This window comes from Athalia rosae, chromosome 3 (assembly GCF_917208135.1).
Source record: "Athalia rosae chromosome 3, iyAthRosa1.1, whole genome shotgun sequence".
NCBI classification, from domain to species: Eukaryota; Metazoa; Arthropoda; class Insecta; order Hymenoptera; family Athaliidae; genus Athalia; species Athalia rosae.
Genome location: NC_064028.1, coordinates 659,279 through 674,782, shown reverse-complemented (window position 1 = coordinate 674,782; position 15,504 = coordinate 659,279). Strand labels below are relative to the sequence as shown.

Here is a 15,504-nt window from a genome sequence, read left to right as displayed (position 1 = left end):
GAGGCGCTGCCTCCGCGAATAGCTGGAGGGTCGGTCAGCTGTGAAACGCAACAACACGATTCAGAAATGGCGGTGATGCCAGAATGATAGACGGTGTAGCACGTAATAACGCGGAATGGGTCTCGTGCAGGCCTCGTGCCCTTCGACCCGGTGTGACGGTGGCAAATGACACAAGTCAAAGTGCACGGGGTTCGTCCTGAGTGTAAAAATTTCGGAATTCTGTCCTGGAAATCCTGAGGAGGACGAGTGAAAAGTGTCGCGTGAACGTAAGGGGGGTGGGGGGCCTAAGCAGTCACCGATTAAAATTGAATAATTATCAACATTCGGGGGACGGTTAAACAATATTTATCGTCGAGTTGTGCATTGTTCAAGTTTTTTTCAATCTCCCGGAATTTTCATCAACTGCGTGGCAAAGTACCAAAACCTTCGTACTGCCTTTTGTATACCGCTGCATTTTCTCTACCATTGTGCTGCACCGCTGTTATTTGACGCTACTCCAATCTGAAGAATTGAATTCTACCCCAAGAGTGATCCCAGTTCGCCTCACTCTGTGACAAAATCATCGTGCGCCTGGTAAACATCTGCCCTGGAATTCTACCAACAATAATCAAGGTTTGTTCGAGTCTATGTGAAAACATTTTTCTACATTCCTATGACACACACAAGCATTAATTGTAAGTCACTCGAGTGTCCTGTGTTTTTTGATCCACTTTTAATTTTTCCTTCCCAATATTTTCAGATCCTCTGAATTCTGATGGTCATCGGAGAAAGTCGTGACTGTCTTTCTCCTTGCTCATTCGGTTAATATAACGTGCATACTTTCGAGTCTAATCTAGCGCCGTTACAGCCGCGCTGTACGCGAGATAACGTTTAGCATTGGAAAACTGTTATCTCTGGTGCCAGAAACTTTTTATCGACGGGCTTCTTTTATCAAGCAGTAAACGGTGGACGTAGCTGGTTGAGACGAAAGCCCGAAAACTCCCGTTACGCGATGGGACCTAGCTTTACCTTTGTTATTGCGATAGGTCCTGAACGCGAAATAAGTACGCGCCTCCATTCCTACTCACGGATAGCCGCGCGTTAGAAATTTATTTCTGGGGCCTGACAAATTTTATCCACGTTATTTATCAACCTGTGTAAAACTTGGATGAACGAGCCGCTGCTCCTCTCGGTCTCTCTCAGATCGAACTGCCGTAGAATGAACCGCGAAACGAGCCTCTGCCATTCGCAGATCAGCGAGTTATGTATTAATCCCCGTCTCTCTCGTTGCGTCTTCCTTCTTTCTTCTCTGCATGGCCCGTACCACGCGCTAAATTTAAATTCATACACGTGTACGTATTTATACACCCACTCACGCGTTACCACCTACCAGTGGACACATCCAAACCTGCATACGCATTCTAGTGACCGTCGACCGATTAATTATCTTAATCCCCGGACAACATTCGTAGCAGAAACACATCCATCCAGTTTTATTATTTTCATTCGGCTTCGCGGTAAAATTTTTCCCCCCCATACCGCGTGCGGATGGCTAACGGAGCTTGGAAAATTCCTGGCATCGTTGTAGTTTTATTCATTTAATTTTTTTCCAACATCTTCCTAGCAATAGTTGCAGGTTGAGGAGGCTTTATCACGTTCCTTTACGATACCGTAAGAGCCGTTGAATTAATATATAGGAACTACTTTTCTGCTCGTTCGTATCAGATTGTACGTACTGATAAATCTGTCAAGGCCTCGACTTTGCCTTCGCCTTCGTTTCACCCCGACATCGCTACGTAAACGAAATACTCGTGCAGGACACTTCTGAGCTCTTTCGAGAATTATTATGTAACCGCAACGATTTCGTTGCAGACTGAACAAGCAAACAAGTTCTTCGTCGATCCCCACGCTTTTCGCATACGAGATTCTTCAAGAATTCGTGAAATTGTATTTACAGCGTGATGCAAACGGAACTGATGTATCGGAAGGCGACGGTGATGGGAACGCCTCAGGGCGCCGGGACGGCGCAGACCGGTCTCATCGGAAAAAGGGAGTCAAAGGACTCCAGGGAAACGATTCATTCGGGACATTTCATGGTCTCGGACTTCGAGGCTGAGGCGCAGGACGAGGACGAACTGGCCGTTCCTGTACCGGAAGAAGAAGCTGCTAGACTAGCAATAATAGCGCCGCCGGGTTTCTCTTTGGAAAAATTTGTAACGAGTTCTTCGACGAGTAAAACATCTACACAGCAACTGAGCATCGAGACATCGCTGAACAAACTATTTCAGTGTATGTCGCTCGCTTACAGGTGAGTTTATCCCACAATTTTATCTCTCTCTCTCTCTCTTTCCACTCGTTATTCTTGCTACATGTGTTTGACTTTTAGAGAAACGTAAGTATTGACGTTGGAAAAGCTATGGCGATACGTATTTCGATGTTTTATCCGTTCATCGCGGTGCGTGCGACGACCGCTGCAAATGAACGACATAGTCCCAAGAGCTCAGCTTCTATTCTCAATCCTCTCGTTATAAGCCATGTTAAAAGTGATGTGGAAATTCGTCCATGCCCAAAGTATCGAAGAATAAAACGATATTCTTCACACTTGCGACGCTGTAATCTTTCGGCAAAAAATATCGCTCGAACGTCCGTGGGATGGAAAAAAGCAACTTGGAACCGAAGACTTACACTTCAATTGGTATTGACTGCCGGGCAATTGCCTTCGTTAAGTTTTATTTGTTTTTCATCGGTGTGTTAGCGGGTTGCTGCACGTTATTATGACGCGTGTACACGTTACAACTCCTCCCGGTCCGACACCGTCACCGCGTATCGTTCGATCCACTCTTAAATTCCGTCTCTCGGTTCGTCCGGACGATAGCGACGAAGTTCGTCATCGTGAAAATCCTGATCGGGACCTTCGTTCGCATACTGTCTTTGAATTACTTATTTTTAGGTACAGACGTTATCTTTCGGAAAACATTCGAAAGTACGTAACCAGTATATTAGACGGGTGTAGATATCGAAGTATATTAGTCCTCGAGAAAACGGGTGACAATTCCTCCCCGACCGTATATCCCCACTTCGTTGATCTTGAGAATCGCGTGAGTATCTTTTAATTCTTTTTTTTTTATCTTCTCCCCTCCGACCCCTTTGCGTTTGTTCAATTTATACCGAACGTAATGTTGTGCAATTTTATAGAAAACTATCGCGCCATACTATCGATAGTCCGATATTGTTGGACTTTGAAATTCCTTCGCTCCCGTCTGAGCCGTTGCCGCTGCTGCCGCTGCTGCGCTTTGCGCGGCAACTCGACACACGTGGCTCGTTTCATCGGGTACCCCCGGCGATAACGCGCCGTGGATTAGTAAATAGATTTACGACACATACGCTTTAACGCCAATGCGACGAATATCTATGCGGTAATCGCCAGCGAAGAACACGCTTCCAATGATACAAAATACGGATGTAGTTTAATTCTCCGAACTCAATAATGGATTTCCATTCCAACGGTCGTATCAAACTTGTACCGCGAGAGAGGATTTCTTGTAAAGGCGTGCTAAAATGTGCGAAGGAAATCGGCAAACGTTTGACCTTTTCCAGCTCCCGCCTCATGGTCTGACATTCTAACGGGCCTGGTAAAATATGTCCGTGTCGGTTACACGTAATGAAAATACTTGTTCCGCGATACGATCGCGCATAAAATCCGTGGAACTTTTCAGGGATCTCACTCAGTCTTTCGGTCTCCATTGGCAGATAAATAAATAATTACGAGGCTGAAGAAAAAGCATACCAGGAGAATTTGATCGCGGCACTCGGAGATAATTAATTCGCGCGCTATAAGGGAAATTGCGACTACGTAGTATTGTTGGAAAATTTTCGTTCGATATTGTGTATTCGTACAGCTGTTGTATGCCTATATCTATGTGTACATTGAGTCGCAGGGAATAATACACCAAGATAAATAAAATCTTTTGCGTATACCCTCTCGTCATTCAGCTCGTCGAAAGCTCTCTTATGAATTATTCGGTCGTTCGCAACCGCTCAGCTGAGCAAAAAAAAATGACTTTTGGAATTATTTTCGCACACTCGCATCGCAAGGCGACGACAAAGAGAATGACGAACGAAAGAACGTAAGATCTCGAAAAGGAAAGACACGTGAAATTTGTAAAAAAAATGATCCGATGTAAAGGTCATACTCCACAATCTTATCGCAACGCTTCATCGGTGCTCTTCGCCAGAACAATAGAAAAGGGTCAAACGGTGGGGGCCACCTGGTCTTGAATTTGTTTATCCACACACGTTTGCATTCGTACAATCACGCGTCTTTCGAAATTTTTATTGACCTCCGAATCTCAAAGTACGATCGGTGTTTTGTGTACAATCTTTCGCACCAAGCCCTAATCGTTATCGTTTTCATTTTTCATCTTCAATCACCCGTTACTACGCTTGCATGTTTACGTAGATTCGAGTCAACAATTCCCGCATGTTATAAAACATGGCATGTACCATTAAATATATGTATACATGTGTTGTTCGTAAATAGAAGATATGAGCACATGTGTATAAGTTATAGGTGCGGTGTACTCGTGTGCAACGTTTCTTCCTTGGTCGCGGAGTGTGGAAAGAGGTGTTTAAATTGTTTCCTTTATTTATACGTATACGTATACCTATGGCATGTATTGCACGTGTAGACGATTCATGCATACGTACACATCCCGTAGCAGTAAATAACATCGTTGTAAATCTAATGGCGATAATGGAGTCTTCCTACCTATATCTTATCTCAACGGATACTCGAGAGGCGGTACTCGTACATGTGCCTATTTATTTATGTTCGCCCCTCACCTCGTACCTTTGATCCGTCGATTGCCGTTTTGTCGACGCTGCCCCGGTAGTGCAGGGTCTGTATTCAAATCAAGTTTGGCCTTCTTCGTTTTGAGATTTAAGTTCGAACCCGTTACAAACGTTTTCGATCCCCATGTTCAATTGACCCTTAGAACTCGTATCCGATAGCCAATCTATCACGACGATAATCGCCACGGATTTCCCTTATCAACGCACAAAATTAATCAGCCTAATAATCGCGAGGGCTTAATTCGGGATTTATATTCTTCGCGGCCGGTGGATAAATGAAGCATAAAGTACTTCTATGACGAGGGGCTCACTTTATGATACGCGTATGTTAACAACTCTGATCATTGATAACCCTACTTCGTTATCTAATGGAGCCCCAGACAAACAGACATACGTTATCTCGTTACACGCCATAGGATATTTCTATAGCTGGATGAAGTTTTTGTCTCATTTCTGCCTTATCAATTGCTCGGAAGTTTTTGTTATATCACAAACAGCATCGTCGGTATGGCACTCGTTTGTGCAAAGTAGACGTAACGTGCTGTGTAAGTATTAATAAAAATTGAATCGTGTAATAAAATAATTGATGACAGGTTCAATTAATGTAACCAACAAGGCAACTCGCGTTATCTCTGCTGACGCTCATTTTGTCCCGTACGATGAAATTGAATCCTCCAGATCCTTCGTATTCCCAACATATCTGCGTGCTCTTCGTATAGTTGCGTTGGGAATCTTCGTACAGGTATACGCTATAAGGTATACCAGGCTTAATTAAGAGGATTGGTGTACTATTCGTGGTGTAGAACGTTCCAATATTTTTTCGTTCGGCACTCGCTGCTAGTCGTAATCTTTTCGCTTTCAAAAAAGAGCCGGTACACACCTGTACGCATAGCTCTGATAAAACGAACATTTTCCTTTCGTACGTCGTACGTTCCTTGCTGTACGTCGAGCTGATGATAAATTTTCTGAGAGATATCAGTGGATGTTTTTTGTGTAATTAATATACAATCAGAAAGTGATTACACCCGAAAAGGTGTATACATATAATTACTTTGTATGTAACGTACAAGGATATAAATATACCACCGCATTTATAATTGAGACTTCTGCCGCCATATATTGGGTAATCAACCGCGATTATGATTATTGCGTTACGATGTGTATAATTAATGAGATAAGAACTGTGAAAAAATCAGTTTCACGCAGTCTTCGGTCTAACGTCAAAGTTTTCTCGTCTCAACGGAGGGGTGAAGCGACGTATACACGACTGACCAGAAATAATTATCATTATTTGACTCAAATATTCTTCCACCAGCATTTTCCCGATCGTTTTACGAATATAATGATGACGACAACCAACTAATGTATTTTATCACAGTCGCCTTTGTATGTACACGATCTAACGCGTTAATTAAATAATAACTTCAACTGTAGATACGTCCGTTAATGGGTGCAACCGCTACGATATGTATCCTCTGAATTTTTTGAACCAAGGGCTTTTTTCCAAGGGTCCCATAGCGATTATCGCTCCCAAATGTTAAACGTTACGTAATGTCTGCATTATAGGTATATCTTGATCAATTTACGTAGTCCATCGGTGCTGTTATACCGTAGGTATACATGTATGTGCATGATTGCTCGTACGGCGTACGTATAGTTGGTAAGAGAAATTGAGAACCGCGTGGGTGGAAAAGCGAATTGGACGAGCCTCCTCAATCCGCTGCCCAGCCCTCGCGGGTATCGTCACGATGATGACATTATACGTACACAGTATTATATAGTATGTAATGTACGTATACGCGTACTGCGTGAGTACCACACCGCGTTTGCAGCTGACTTCTGATGACGTCAAGGCGTAGTTTATTTTACTCCTTCCTGGCGTCAAGAATCCATACACATCGAGCAGCGGATGTCGGTTTTATTATTCTCCTCATCCGTACATGTCCGTAGTACGGGATAACATCATCCGTTCACTTTTTCAACAAATATATCACTGATTTTTTTCATTGAAACGAGGAAACGAAAATCACCGGATATTTTTATAGCAACCCTACTTTGAATTTTCTGCTCCGACGTCTTTCTCAACGTTCAATCCTTCTTCGCGACGTCGATTGTTGACAACGCTTTATTCGTTGGAAAAAATCTAAGTTATAATAATAAGAGATAAATTGCAACACAACAGCCATCGTCGGAGCGCAAGTTCAACGACTTTTCTCCTTCGATTGCAGATAAATGAATTATTTATAAAAATACAATTGCCGGAACTTTTCCTATACGGGATTGATTTTTTACATTGCTTCAGTTTCTCATACCGTGGTAAGTCGACATCGCATAGGTATATTTGCAGAAATTTTCCGTAACCATTTTGTAACGGTTGTATTCCGATCCAAGCCACTTGCAACTTATATAAATACTCGTACAGTGGCTGCTGAAGTAAACGGAAAAGGTTTTAAGAAACTGATTGACGTCATTGATTCGGCGTCTTTCGCCTTGGCATTAGAACCTTTTCGATTACCTACACATACGACGATAATTTTCCACGTTCGGTATCCTCGTACGTTAATTTATATATGAATAACTTTATAACCCAACGATATGTACGCCGCTGCTGTTGCTGCTTTTTTTCTCTCATTTATAATTCAAATTTGAATCGTCAACGATTACGAGCCAAGTGAATATTATTAACAAAAAAAAAGTATATCTCAGAATTATACGATCTACTTCTTCTTTATGTTTAACATAGAAAAAAAAAAAAAAAAAAACAAAACAAATACTTCATGGATCTACCTTCCAGTTGTAGACTCAATCCCGATATCAAGTCCGGTTATTTTACGTGCCGAGTTCAATGAGCGTTCCAGCATTTTAATCTTGAGCGTTTTCGAGGGCGGACTGCGTAATGATCTCAAAAAACAATTTTCTTTTTTTTCCAATAAAAATAATTTACCGTTATAATTTACCATCTTGATATTTATATAAAATATGTGTACCTTTATACACACACTGATATAGTTATACAGCTTTCGCAATGAGTATATTCTATAAATATATATTAACATTATATCTCACCACTATACGTATGTACTACATACAACGCGCTGTTGTGCCGCAATAGTTTATTTAACCTTGTTGATCAGTAACCGTGTAAAACTAACTAACTCGAATTATAATAATATAACTACTTATAACAATGAAATAAAATAAAATAATTAACGTTAAGCGGTACAGAGAATCGTCTGCGTAGAATTTTCGACCACGATTTTGAATCATGTAAATCCATCTGCATAGGTAATATTAAAAATGAAAAGAACAGATTAGAAATTGTTCGAATTTGTTGATCGTACATAAATTATTTGTGATTGTTTCATTTTCAATGGCTCGTGTATACTGTAAGTAATGAATAAAATTTGTTCCAGACAGAAGTTGACATCGCCAAAATGGAACCGTTTCAAGGGAATCAGACTGCGATGGAAGGACAAAATTCGTTTGAACAACGTAATATGGAGGTGTTGGCACATGCAATGTGAGTACCTCCGCATCCCCCACTGTCATTCATTCCCGCTTTTTTCTCTTGCAATCCCCGCGTATTCATCGCCGCAGACATTTCTTAGCAAGAGATGTTGATAATAATAATACCGTAGTTGTAGGCGTTATAAAAGGCGAGCTTTACAGTAGAGGCCGACCCGACGATAAGCGGACGCGTTGTCATTTGAGATTTCACGGCACCAGGCGCGATACTTTGAGTCCAAAAGTCCGATAATCCGCGAAATGATCATATCGTATGTCGGACATGCGCTAAGTTTTGCAATCGTCGAAAACGTTGGCGAGAATAGAAAAAAAAAAAAAAAATACAATCTGACCAGCACGTGCGGAACACGCGTTGTACGAGACCCCGTCCAGATTTGAGGTGCTAGCGGCTAATTCGCGTAGGATAGAGAGACTACAAGAGCGCTTATCTTAACGCAAATAGAAGGAATATATTCTTTTATTACTACACATCGAGACATGTGCGACACTCTGTACTCTCATGATCATCGTCCCCACCTTTTTAGATTCGCCATAATTAAGAGGAGGCATATCATGCCATCCACATTGCACGGAGGTGCGCGACAACCTCTAGTATCTATTGAATAGTCAGTTTGACGTTAGCGATTCGTATGATCGAAACGAATGAAACGTGGATAGAATTATTCGCCTTCGTAGCCTCATTTGATTTATATTCTTGTTAATTAGTTTTTGTCATGTGATATCTTTGTTTTCAAAATTGAACTCTATTATCATTACTATTTTATTCTGTGTTAAGAGAGTAGGTTTTTATTGGGGATTATACATTCGTTTAAACTAAGTTTACATTGAAAATTTCACAACTAAAATTCTCAAAAATCATTTAACTCGTTGATAAGTAAATGTTGATATCAATTAATATTAACGATTTCTTGATTATGCCGGATTGTTGAATACTGCACAAATCTTTTCGCGGGGCCGGAGTTAAGAGGCGTAAAAAAAATTTTTGTTCAATTTTTGGATCGAATTAGACGGCTGAGATTGGATTCCCCTGACTGATTCTTTTAATTTCTACAAAATTTCTTCTACAATTTACAAAATGAGACGACGCAAAGTTGGTATCGGAACGCTCGCTTTCCAGCTTAATGATTCCGTCGCGATTATCTCTGTGGCGAGGGAAAACTCTTTAGCGGGTAAAATAATCGAGGGTAGTTAAGGGCGCAAAAATTAAAGTGTTGTTCAAACCCGTTGGATTTGCGATAATATATCATCACGTAAGATCGGTCGGCTACAAATGGTGACCTTCTAAATCGTCACGTCGTCTAATCCGAAAGACATCTAAATTGGAAACTACGACTGTACGATTGTATACGAAGTATGTAAATTAAATCGAAGTGCCTCTTTTCATTGGTGATGGAAGTATCAAACGTGTATTTAATTATCTTTCTTCTCCACCTCTGTACTTCCAGTTATTCTGAAGCAAAACACTCTCGTCTGTCAGTTCGCTTCGCCCCTGGATGTCGATACCCACAACAAACCCGAGGTAAGGGTGATTTTAAAATATGGTTTACAATCGCTTTATCGACTAATCATGGAACTCTCGTCATGCACAAGTGAGCTACAAATCCAAAACCGCAACGCTATTATCTCAGCTCCTTAATATGACCACTAGTGACCAATAATATTATCTCGGCAGAACTCAATATCTAAGCGGTAGCTTATTACAATCCAGAGTTAGTTATCATGTTGTAAAACCATTAAATACACACTTTCGTCAGGAAGTCTGAACAAACAAAACGATGGTTCCGAATCTCCGAAACCGCAATACATCCAACAATTACTGAGATGCCTTAAGACTTGAGAGATTTGACGTATTTCATAGTTTCAATTGCGGTGGAGGTGTAGTTCATTTCATTTGATATATTAACCAGAAACGTATTGAAAAATTGGTCCTAGCTTTATGCATCAAAAATGTTACAACATATTCATATTGGTATCTAATCAAACAGCCGCAGAAGGCTTACGACTATTTTCTGACAAAGCGCAGACCTGAAGCCAGGCATTAATGAAAGAAGCCCTTTAAGGAGCCGTTGTTAACTGCGTGAAATGTGATGGCTTCTTCTTGTAGTGATTTCAAATACAGGATATATTGTCTAAGCCGGCTCGCTAGATTTTGTCCGGTAGATTTGTACCCTTCTTCATTCTCTGGCTCTAGGCTGTCGTTTTGGAAGGGAAGTACTGGAAAAGAAAACTAGCGGCCGTCACTGCAGAGTACAAGAAATGGCGTATGTTTTATCGCAACAAGATACTTGGCTGGACAAACAAAGATGGCAGCGATATGGTAAATCAGGCTCTCAATCTTATCTTCAAATCAAACATGAATCAGATAATGATTTTTTGCTCTTCTGATTTAAGTCGGAATCAATGGACATGCTAGATTGGGACAACGGATTGGGAATCGCGGGTGGTTTCGGAGTCGGAATGGGAAGTCTGTACGGTGTTACAGGCGGTGCGCTGGGAGGGGACAGTTTGCACAGTATGATGGTCGATGAGGATTACATGGAGCTGATGACTGATACCTTGTTTTCCACAATTAGCTCTAACCAACCATTTCACTTTCCTGATCCCAGGGAAATTGGTGAGTACATTGGCTTTGTAGATTAATTATAGAAGTGTAGCTATAATTTGTTGGATCTTTCTTTGCCTGTCCAATTTTAGCCCGAGTGGCAAGTCTGGCTGACTTTATTCAGCCTAGTCTCGGTCCACTGCAACCAAATCTGGATGATTTCATGGATACTCTCGAGCCATTGCAGGGTAAGTTGAGGTCATAAAAATTATGTACTGAATTGTTTGCAAAGATATAATGTTTGTGGATTGCTCGCAGAGTTCTTTAACCAGAAGCTCCCTCCAGTTCCGGAAGAAGATGATATGTTTCGTAGCGGTACTATGAGCAATACTTATCCCGAGTTGGAGCTCATGCCATCGATAACCCAGGTCAATCAGATTGGCCATATCTCTTCAATGGACACTCAATCGCCATCGGGGACGACGGGTATAGAACAACAGCATAGCGGTACAGTGCAAAATCTCCAGTATACAGCAAAGACCTATGACGAGCCGCAACAGCAACCGCAACAGTCTACAGCTTACAGAAATAACATGTCAGTTTCATTTACTCGAATTTATTCTACTGCTTCAAACCATATAAATATCAGACTAATGAATTATACAAATTACGTACTTCCAGAAGCAATATCTCTGAAAATTACAACACCGTTCAACAAGGCTTTGACGCCACGCCGAGGCAAACCAGCCGAGGTAAAGGTAGACAAAGCAGATCTACAACGAGAAACAACCATTTGGTGCAACAATCGCAGCAGCAAAATGCTTATCAACAACCTAGGCAGCAACAAAATTTAGCATATCAGCAACCCACTTCCCAACAACAGCAACAGAACTATTCTATGGATATACAGGGTGTTCAATTAAGCCCTGTGCCAAACCAAGCTACACTAACATCCCTTAATAATCAAGTGGCTAATACGAGCCATATTTCTCCCATCACCAGTCATGTACAAAATTATGCACAACCAAATTCACCACCGCAAACCCAACAGCGGTCGATCAGGCCCATGCCACCAACCACATCTGCCCCTAAGCCCTACAAAGCTGTTCAGCCCGTACAGGGCTACAAATTTACCCTGCCCGCACAAAAGTTTACACCCCAACAGTGTAAATTCAGCTCATCGAGTTATAAGGTAAAACCACGTTTTAAAAAATTCTAAAAAAGCTATTTTCGTTTTTGCTGTGACTGTTAACATTGAGTGGGTTTGGGCTTCTATCGAACCGATAGAGTTCCTCTGCACAGCAGGTATCTCCAATGTCGACGACACTGCAAGCACAGTCGCATGTACTAGGAAGTTCTTTCCAATGCCGACCTCTTGGTAGTCTTGGACTGGACCCTACCGCCCCAGCACAGCATCCTGCCAAGCTTTTACCTCGACCTACTCCAGCTACTGGTGAAAAAGAAGAAGTTTTTGCAGTACCCAAGGTATTTTTATGGATCAAATATTCGAGAAAACTTTTTCACTGATTTTTAGAAAATTTTCATGTTAAATTTGTAATGTGGAGTAATTCAAAAAATCCCGAGACAGCAGCAAGATTTCCCTGCATTTATTAAATCTGCCTACGACTCACGTCTCTCTCATTCGAAAGCTAATTGAGCATTCACCTGCTCTATCCATCCATTTACTGAACAACTTCTGATTTACCCCGATTTAGGTACTGTATCGAAATGAAAATACTTTCAATTAATATTTACATTATTATTTCAGTATCAGATGAAGTCTAGAAATCGTTCGCGTAGTAGCTCATCTTTAGTGCCTCCGAGACTGAATCCACCGCCTTTAGTATCTGCAATTAGTGATCCCGCGCTCAATTTAAACAACAACGTATTGCTCGCTCAGTTACTCACCAATAGTAAGTGTACACATCCACCATTTACATCTACTACCGCAAATTAAATATTGAGTTGCCAAAACTCATCTTTTATTTCACGTTGCAGACACGTCCAGTCTTTACACAGTCACCAGTGGACCTGATAAAGCAGCATCTGTAAATCAAACGAGTGGAGTAAAACACATATTGCCTATGCCACCTCCACCACAATCCCCAGCTCAAACCAGCAGCACAACTCTTCTCATCACCACACCGGTTACCGTGCAATCTATTCAAGCAGCTCCTGTTCAGGTGCAGCAGCAGGTAATTTAATATTTCAAACTCTCTGATATCTATTCTCGTAATTGTTTTGACTTTTTTCTGTTATCCTCATCATTCGTTTTCTTTCGCTCCTAGGCAATGCAAACGAGCGGACAGCCGCTTCTATTGAGTGCGAATAGTCAGTCGCAGCAATCGATTGGCAGTCCAGGATCCCCCAAAGATAATTCCAGCGCGCACAGTCCGCAAGGGTTAAACCTCAGCCCATTGCACAGTCCCATGAGTATAGGTAGCCCATTATCCCCTGGTCGAGTTTATGTCAAAGGAGACCCTGAGCGAGGACAGTATAAAGAGCAGCGAAGAGTAGGACACATCCACGCCGAGCAAAAACGGAGATATAATATCAAAAATGGATTCGATATGCTACATAGCCTGATTCCGCAGCTTAATCAAAATCCCAATACAAAATTGAGTAAAGCTGCCATGCTGCAAAAAGGTGCTGATTATGTGAGGCAACTCAGGGCGGAGAGAAATCAGCTCAAAGATGAAATGGATAGTTTGAGACAGCAAATAGAATGCCTTAATTCTTCGATAAGGTAAATCTAATCATCGTAAGTTTGGAATGAGTCAATACTCACCCATAATTATTTCTCTGCAGCAATTGTCAGTCTATGCTTCCTGCCACTGGAGCCCCAGTTTCCAGACACAGGACGAGCAAGATGAAGGAAATGTTTGACGATTACGTGAGAACGCGTACGCGTGAGAATTGGAAGTTTTGGATCGTATCCTTTATCTGAACCCTGAGACTCACAAAACAATCGTGATCATTCAAAAATTAATAATTCCCTACTTGTCTATAATTTCTTAACAAATGTTATAGTTCAGCATTTTGCTTGAGCCGTTAATGGTTTCTTTCAATACTTCCGTATCCACAGCGAGTATAGAAGACTTATACAGGAGTACGATGCTTTGGGTGGAGCAACATTGCTCTCTCGTCGATCTCAGGCCAGGTTAGTCAATCATGTCGTTGAATGTCAAATATTCTAAATGATAAACCTATCATTCGATTATGAATTTTTTGATGTGTATGTTTCAGCTGTTCTAAATTCTCTACGATACCTTTGCACGGCAACTGAAATTCTGTCAGATCCAAGCCGCCTACCAGAAGAGGCACTGGCAGCTGTTAATCAAACCGATCGGCAGCGTCCAAACCAGTGATCATCTGCTACTCAGAGATGTAATACTAAGCTGATGAAAGAAAAAAGTAAAGCTCACACGCATACATGTATGTATGGACACAAGGAACAGTTACCATAGATTTTTAAGGTCGGCATCGTCTGTAGCAACATGTCACTTCAGTGTTTGAGCGGTACTGTGTAAGGAATTCGGACCGTGAAAACCCTGCAAAGCACACTTACTTTCATCGTAACAACCACGCCACAAAATATTTTGGCAAATATGAAGAAAGCTGTAGTAACGTGGTTTCGATGTGGCAACATCATCTTTTCTACCCATATTAGAACAGCTCGTCACCGCTCTCAAAAATCAATGTAAGTAGATTAATAGATTCGTTGCCATTGTTTACGGGTATTGCAGTGATCGAAAAGATTAAAATAAATCTTGAACATTCGCAAGGAGTAAATATTTGTGAGATGTTCAGGATTATCTATTTTATAACGCATGAAACATACATTAAGGTTTATAATACTTGAAGATATTGATAACCCGAGGTAAAAATGTAGATTAAATATAAAAACCTTGAGGTTTTTTTGGTATTTCGGTTGCTTGAACGATCAACCAATTTTTTCTAGCAGGTTATTGTAATGATACGCTATGTGTGACTGAAAATTGTATTTTTCCGTTGACATAATCTTGTACCCTAGAAACACCTTTGTGAAGAATGATGTAAAAAGAATTGATGTAGGGATACAATAAGCTTTTCGAGCAATGTCTGATTTTGGGACTGCCGTGCGAAAAAAATGAATTAAAGATACGTGCCATTAAAAAAAAAACAAAAAACTTTTAGATACAATTTTGAGGGAACCACACAACAGAGAAATGCACATGCGTAAAAGACAATATGATCAGAGGTAATGGCCAGTTACATGTTTCATGCGGTTAATTCACTTTTTATAGCTCGCGAAACATATAACTGATCTATAATATCGATATAATTTTATTAAATGGTGTGAGTATAGACGTTTTTTTATAAAGCAAACTATATTCTCATAATTATGCGAATGATGGGTCGAATTTAGATATTACGTTACACATAATATTATGAACAGAATATATTAACTACGTTTTGCCTGATTTAGTTCACTACTAACACAGTGCTGAGATACCCTTATAAAACAAATTTCAAAATGTGCCTACAAAGCAATTTCGCTAAAAATATTTTTGACACGAAATGATGATTCGTAGGGTAATGAAATTGCTGGTTATGCATAACCAAGG

The 15,504-nt window shown here is 40.9% G+C and overlaps 1 protein-coding gene across 3 annotated transcripts; it reads left to right on the top strand.

Moving 5' to 3' along the window:
• Nucleotides 1–30: 30 nt before the first annotated feature.
• LOC105685525 (MLX-interacting protein) lies at nt 31–15,070 on the top strand. 3 transcript variants are annotated; one of them, XR_001102994.3, is made up of 17 exons: nt 31–612; nt 1,937–2,287; nt 8,244–8,350; nt 9,801–9,874; nt 10,547–10,672; nt 10,747–10,969; nt 11,050–11,145; nt 11,216–11,492; nt 11,579–12,089; nt 12,185–12,382; nt 12,666–12,810; nt 12,896–13,092; nt 13,186–13,643; nt 13,706–13,829; nt 13,928–14,057; nt 14,144–14,332; nt 14,407–15,070. XR_001102994.3 is itself a non-coding variant. In XM_012399685.3 (16 exons), the coding sequence occupies exons 2-16, from the start codon at nt 1,941–1,943 to the stop codon at nt 14,263–14,265; spliced, it is 3,135 nt and encodes a 1,044-aa protein (XP_012255108.2). In that variant the 5' UTR covers nt 32–612; nt 1,937–1,940; the 3' UTR covers nt 14,266–15,070. The 3 variants fall into 3 exon arrangements, 2 of the variants coding, with proteins under 2 accessions (XP_012255108.2, XP_012255110.2); XM_012399685.3 differs by having other exon boundaries at nt 32–612; nt 14,144–15,070; XM_012399687.3 differs by lacking the exons at nt 31–612; nt 1,937–2,287; nt 8,244–8,350 and adding an exon at nt 8,542–9,706 and having other exon boundaries at nt 14,144–15,070.
• The last annotated feature ends 434 nt before the right edge of the window (nt 15,071–15,504 follow it).